Source organism: Nestor notabilis, unplaced genomic scaffold, assembly GCF_000696875.1.
Source record: "Nestor notabilis isolate BGI_N333 unplaced genomic scaffold, ASM69687v1 scaffold18075, whole genome shotgun sequence".
In the NCBI taxonomy this organism is placed as follows: Eukaryota; Metazoa; Chordata; class Aves; order Psittaciformes; family Psittacidae; genus Nestor; species Nestor notabilis.
Window position 1 is genome coordinate 7,673 of NW_009930792.1, and position 7,295 is coordinate 14,967.

At 38.7% G+C, this 7,295-nt stretch overlaps 1 protein-coding gene across 1 annotated transcript; it reads right to left on the reverse strand.

The window, feature by feature from the left end:
- Positions 1 to 1,221: 1,221 nt before the first annotated feature.
- HAUS8 (HAUS augmin-like complex, subunit 8) lies at positions 1,222 to 7,253 on the reverse strand (the record flags this gene model as incomplete). Its single annotated transcript, XM_010015590.1, has 9 exons — positions 1,222 to 1,342; positions 2,097 to 2,238; positions 2,940 to 3,081; positions 3,877 to 4,035; positions 4,536 to 4,607; positions 5,198 to 5,280; positions 6,034 to 6,147; positions 6,834 to 6,930; positions 7,195 to 7,253. Coding segments are annotated over 9 exons (989 nt in total), but the record flags the coding sequence as incomplete, so codon positions are not given.
- Positions 7,254 to 7,295: the final 42 nt, after the last annotated feature.

Below are 7,295 nucleotides of genomic sequence, written 5' to 3' on the forward strand. Positions count from 1 at the left end.
GAGAACACTCCAAATATTTTTGAGCAGGCCCCAAAGCTTTCTAGATGCAGCTTAAGCCATAAATGTACCACTGTGCAGACAATGCAAAGCAGAGCTTTTGAAAAACCATCACAGAAAAAGGTTCCACAGGTTAAAAAACAACACAACAAAATAAAACAGGATAGAGCATGTCTTTCAGAGAGAAATGCATTCCATGTGCAAAAATGTAAAGTACATTAAGAAAACATGCCACATCTGGCGCGTATGTTCATAACATCCCACTCATCCCCAGGCACTTACTCAGTAGTTAGGTTTGAAGTTTCTCTGAACATTCACAGTCTTCTGGCCTCAGCACTTGGGGTGCCAGTAGGTCCTGGCTTGCCACTGGGGCTCATTAGTGCCTGTAAGTCCATCACCACATATATTGTGTAGCATTAGCCCTGTGTAAGCCCAGACAGAAACAAAAGCTTCTGTAGGAGATCAGTTAAGATACTCAAACATGAAGGCTATTGATACAGCAGTGGAAAATAGTCTTTATTATTAAAGAGAATAAACTCCTTAAAGAGGAGTCAGATTAATACAAAAGCATTTATGATTTTAATAATTTAATTCCAAGATAATTTGGCCACAGATTACCAAAACTTTTCACTTGTTACAAGTAACTTGAGTTCCTTTCAACTATCAGCCTCATTACTTACTACCCACATAGCTTTTCCTCTCAGCAAATCCAGAAATAAGGGAAAATTAAGTGTTCCTCCAGAAGCTGTTCATGGAGGGACCAATTATCACGCTGTACATCCCTACAGAACCTTCTAACAAGATCAGCAGATGCACAGTACCACAAACACAATTCCACATCTAGATTCTGATATGTTGCCCTGTAAGATGCAAATCAGTGCCCCTGAAACCAGTACAAGAAAGTAAACCAAGAACTTTCATAAGTTACACTCACTAATAACAACGTTTCTTATTCTTTACCTTTCAGTGCTGTCAAGGCAGTAAGGGATGAGAAAGGGGTCAAAGAAATTCATGTTCAAAATCAATGAATGTGCTGCCTCCTCATGGGACAGCATGTAGAACAAAACTCCTTGTTTCCTATCAGTAAGCACAAGTGCTGCTGGTTTCATATTCTAGTATAACTGAAAATTTGGACAAGTTATACGCTCATACAAGAAGTAAACAGGTAACAAATCTGCTGGCACCGACTTAGTAACCCCCCGCTTAGTAAAACAATACACAAACTTATTTGAAGTACCAGCGCTTCATAACATCTAGTCCATGATTCTCTTCGCATTTTCTTTGGTTATGCAGAGAAACTTCTTTACTAACTTCAGAGAACAGGTTCAGCGTTCTTGGGAAGCTCCTGGAACAAATGAAGCAAGCTAAATCAGCTACTCTGGAGGGTAACAACTCCTGCTTAAGCCCAAAGCCTGGACATTTGAATCATTCTTCTACCAAGGAGCCATCAGAAGAAAAAAGGTAAACCATGAATTTTCTTCCCAAAGGCTAGAATTTGGAGGAGAGGAGGAGCAGTTTGCAGGAGGGGGATGCGTGGCTTTATGGTCTATCAATCTGCAAAGATTTTAGCTGCAATCTCTTCTGGGGCAACAAAGGAAGTAAAGGAAATATATCATGCTTCATCTCTTCCTTATGCTCTCAGCAATACTTTGTCTTTGTTGACACAGTATCTGAGGGGAAAAAATCCCAGCCTTTTCTGTGCTCCTCATACCTCCTAATGGACGACATATTTGCATGGTTATTATTTAAGACAGAGAGCTTCGAGTTCACTCTTCTGTCTCCTGCAAGTTATCCACTCTCCTACATACTTGTGCTTTATCAGGGCTATTCTTGTTCACCAAAATTCTCAGCTAAAGTGTCAGAGAATGGCACACTAAAGCAGTTCGCTTAAAAACAAAAAACCACAACCATCTCTGAACATAGGTAGGGCAGGGAAAGAAATATTGACGTCTGCTATGAACCGAACAGAACTGAACTTAGTGCTACTATCCCCTCAATTCAATCTCCCCCAATATATGCTCTTAATCTATAGTGGTGAGATTTATAGATTTTCCTCTGAATATTTTGCCAATGAGTCTTCAATTCATTGTTGTAAATACCTTTGAAGCTCTTCATCCAGTTCCCGAGACACTTCTCTAAGCTCTTCCAGTACACTAAATGCTTTTGCACTTTCTTCTGAGTAGCTCGGTGTAAGTTCTGTCAAAAGCTCCTCTGTGATCTTCAACTGCTTTTGCAGTTCTTCTACAATGGGAGATGTTAAAGGTACTAGTCAAAAATGCAAGTAGTGGCATCAGTTAATACAAGATTACATAATAGCTGCAGTAACTACAGAGACAAGTGAATTAGATGATGGAAAACTACTGTTTGTTCAGCTTTCACAAACACACCATGAGAAAACTGTGAAAGCCAAATTATTTTTAGCTACTGTGACCAGCAAGAGGCAATTAAAATGGCTAATCAAGCTCTCATTTAGAGTATGTCAAAGACTTTTACAAGACAAATGCAAGAGAAAGAATAAGTTTTAAACATACAGAATTCCCTGATGTTCTGGTTTCATCTGGGGTAGGGGTCACTTTCTTCCTAGCAGGTGGCACAGTGCTGTGTTTTGGCTTTAGTCTCGGAATAGTGCTGGTAACACACCGATAGTTAAGTTGGTGCCAAGAATCTCCTTTCTTACCAGCCAGCAGTTTAAAACTGTAACTCTTTGTCCAGACTTCAACACAAACCACAAGTACTAATTTATTAAACAAACATTCTCTGATTCTAGAGAACGCACAATGCATTCAAGCACTAGTTCTGCAAGAAACATGTGCAAGTCCACCCCTCAAACAGAGAACAAGAAACACAGTACTTCAGCAACTTTCTTACTCATCAGGAACAAGAAAGGAGAAGGAAAGCCATGAATACAGTTAAAAGGAAGTTTGATGAATCAAACTTCATACCAAGGTATGTTTGCATATCTCCTTCTATGTGAATATTCTTTATGGGTAATTCATGTCTAGTGGCATCCAGGGAAACTGCAAATCTTTTATATTTCTCTTGAAGTTCTTCACAAACAGGAACAAGGGAAGAAAGTAAATCCATCTGAAAAAGACACGTGAGGAACCAACACTTCTTCAAAAGCAGCCACTTTGTTATTACAGACCTGGCTGAATACAGAGTCCTGTCAGGCTGCTTCACACGTTTTCCTCTACCACCTCAAAATGCCTAGGTCAATAACAGTTTCTTTGTTAGCTCAGAGGTATTAGCAACAGAGCAAGCAAAGCTTTGTATTCTATACTCTGATCGTAGGTAACAGTGTATTCACCAAAAGACAAAAGTCTTATTAATTTTTACAATGCATATTTGTTAAAAGCAAACACAGGTTCAGTTTTTAAAATTAAATCTTAACAAAAATGTAATTATTCATTAGAAACTTGTTTTCTTACAACCAGGCCAGGCCTACTGCTGCCTAACATCTAAAAATAAGACAAATAAAGATGATGTTCACTTCTCATCTCAGGGCTAGAACCTCAGCTCTAGCCATAACTGCGTAACTGCAGGATGCTCATGGGGCTTATAATACTCCCATCTCCTGTGCACCAACTGCAGACTGCTCTGACAATCAGTGCTTGCCTATAGCGTGCCTCACAACTCTAACTTCTCCTTCCTGCCTATCCAAAATGGACAACAAAAAAGGGAGAAAGGCATTTGCTTAGGTTACTAGAGAGCATTACACGCCACAACAGAAGTAGGTATTTATTCTGTTTCAGATGCATAAAATTGTACCCCAGCAGGCCAAAGCAGCAGAGAAACCTTTGCTGAATAAAAGAAGCAAAGCTCACCTCAGGAATGAGCTTGTTTAAATACAGGAGAAGCATAAATTGCAATAAAGCCTACCTGTTTGTCTAATGCATCGTTAAGTTTCTGCTCTCTTTCTTTGAGTAGGATGTCACGCTTCAACTCAAAGAGCTGCTTCTGTTCTCTCTCCTTTTCTTCACACAACATTAACAAGTTTTTTTCTGCTTCTTTCTCCAGCTTGGCAAGATTTTTTTCTGCCTATTACACCCAAAAAATATTCACAGCTAAATTAATACTATATCCAGGTAATTAACACATTCTGAATAAACAAACGTAAGCCTCGGACCAGCTCAAAGAGCTTGAAATAATGAACTGGAGACTTCATGCAATGAGCACAGTACACTAACCCCTCCATCTTCTTCCCCCACCCCTGCAAATAGTTTTCGTAAAGGAGAAATGTACATGTACAGCACTGAGTGAACAAAGTCACTGCTACAGCCTTGAACTCCAAACACTCCCATTCATGGTGTTCCCGAAACTTCTGCGTATCCCTGCTTCATGAGGAACCAGCACCAGTTTAACAAACTGACACTGGATTCACTCTAAGAGTTTTCAAAGCAAGTCATGCAGTTTTACAACCATCAACAGAGAAAGTCTCAAAATGCAGCTTTTATGGATCAAAAAGCACAGACAAGAAATTAAACAATTCCTCAATATCAAGTTATACCTGAAACGCTAAACAGTTGACTGACTCTCACCTTTAGTCTTAGGTAAGTTAAAAGCAGTGTCTGAGATTCCAGCTCTTCTATTGCATCATCAGAATCACCTTCCTTCAAAAAAGGACAGACTATAGTAGCTCAATTTTGTTATTTAAACAATTCTTTTTCCCATATTCAAATAAATTACTGAAAGTCCAATTTGTGCCCAGAATCATCATCAACAACCATCAGTTCAGTATAAAAAGTTTGGGGTTTTAAACAACATGTTAATTAAATATACCTCTTTATTCCACCACTTTTAAAAACATTTTCAGCAGGTAACACTGGTAGTGCTATGTTGAATGAGATGCCTAAATAAGGCACCTCAAATTAGACTGAATTAACATTAGTGATCTGTGCAAAAATACCAGAAAATATTCAAAGATAACATGATAATTAAAAAGTATGGATAGGAATACAAGAAGAATCCACTTGACAAGATGCTACAATTGGAGCAGATTCTTTGCCACAAGAAACGTAAGCAAAGCTTCAGTCAGCATTGAGACATCTGATAAACAAAGCAAACATCACTATCAGTAGAAGAGACTTATCCTCTGACTTTAGATCATCTCAGTTGTTATCAAAATTAAAGTCAAAGAGAAAAACCTTCATTTCCTGTATTTCAAAATAAATGTGCTTAACAAATCAAAGCAGTGACTCACCTCTGCTTCAGGGTCTTCACATGTTACTGTATCTTCTTCGTAAGCAGATTCTGAATCAGAAGACTTCCTGCACACACTTTTATCTGCATCACAACAGAAAAGTTACTACTCTCTTCTACCAAGGTATACAGAGTGGGTCAACATATGTCCTAGGTTCAGCTGTTAACAGTTATTTTTCTTCTTCCCAGTAGCTGGTGCAATGCTGTGTTTCAGCTTTAATCTGAGAACAATGCTGGTAACACACCAATGGTTTAGCTGTTGCTAAGTAATGCTTACTCTGATCAAGGACTTTTCAGTCTCTCATGCTCAGCCAGTGATGAGGGGCACAAGACGACAGGAAGAAGCAGAGAGAGGACAGCCGGTTCCGAGTTACCGGCTGGGTTTAAACCACAACAACATATCCTAATTTCAAAATTATTATGTGTAGCAGTAAAGACGACTTGTGCTCTATTTCTGGCTCTGATGATAGTCATGAGAAGATGTGGAGCACAGGAGCATTTAGCTTTAATTGACAGTTACAGACAGATGTGATACAATTTTCAGAAGGGCTGATAATCTAACACCCATCTATCACAGGAACAAATACTTGAGAGCACTTTGTTCTGTGATATTTGATTGTAAACAAAAAGAACACACCAAAGATACTAAAAATTGAGAGGTTAATTTAAATCCTGAAGGTCTTAATACCTCTGCTTAAAAGACACTTGAAATAACATTAGTCTTATTTAACAAAATCTTTTTGTGAATTCAGAAGAAAACAAGGGTTACTTATCACAAGTTACAGCACATACATCAAAAATAATAAAACAAGGAACTGAGCATAAGTGGAAGCTTACCATTAACAGCTGAAAGATCAATGTCTGGTAGATCAGTTTTATCCTCATCTAATAAAGTGGACTGCAAGTAACATTTCTCAAAACTACCTTTACTTAATGAGCTGGGGGCAACACCTGTAGAAAGAAGCTGTTATCAAACTAAAAGAATTAGAACAGGTTCTGCACAAGTTCACAGTTCTATATTCTTTCTCTAACATGTGGCAATCTTACACAAATTTTTACACATGTACTTTATACGCATCATTAGCACACTCCCTAACTTACACGGAGATAAGTTAGTTCAGACTGTTATTGTCTTAAACACAGGACAACAACACTCAGATGTTAAAAGGGAATAATATTATTTCTTCAGGATTTTCAAGTCAAGGTCTCACCAGAAAGTTTTTTTGCAATTCAAAGAAATAAAAATCGACCGTTTTGCAGACAGAAATTTTTCAGTCCTTAACACTGGGTTTATTAAAAATATTAAATGAAAAAAAAAATTAAATTGAAAAAAAAGAGCAATAGTGAGAGCATAGCAAAAGAGTAGATTAAAGCCATGGGCAGAAGGCATGAGAGGGGCTTATTTTAGACAATCGAATTATGCAATTCCAGATCCAGACAAGAGTTCAACGCACTTGAGTTTACACCTCTTAATCCTACATCAAATTTTTTACTTCCCTTCGTGTGCAGGTAATTGGCAGCAATGCAATTAATACAAAATATGATCTCTTAACAACATTTTAGAGTTGGTAACAGTTCCTACAGGTTAGAAATACAAATTCACAAAATAACAGCTTTTAAATTCTGGTAAAACTCACCAGCAGGAGTTCTACGTTTCTGAGGAGAAATTGATCTTGGTTTAGTTGCAGATGACAGTTTAGAAGTGGACTTTGCAAAGGAATTTGCTGAAGCATCCTGACAATCAAGAAACAGATAAGACTGAACAGTACTATATCTTACCTCCAATTTGAATGCTGACACTAAACAACTATAATCCCAGGGCGTCTTAGTGCTTTACAAGCCACCTCAGTGCTGTCCCAAACTCCCATCAGAGCCTGCATCTCCTCATAACCCAGCACTCTCACTGCCACAGGTCCGAGCCACCCTCATCACCAGCAAAGCCACCCTTTGCTGAACGGCGCCTGAGCTCACCAGTAAGGAATCCAAATGCCTCCTAGCATCTTTCTTGGCGTCCTTCTTATCGTACTGCAGGTAGCGAGACTTCACGACTTTTCCTCCTGAAGGCGCAAAGAGAGCTCAGCCGGGCCCGCCGCCGCGCT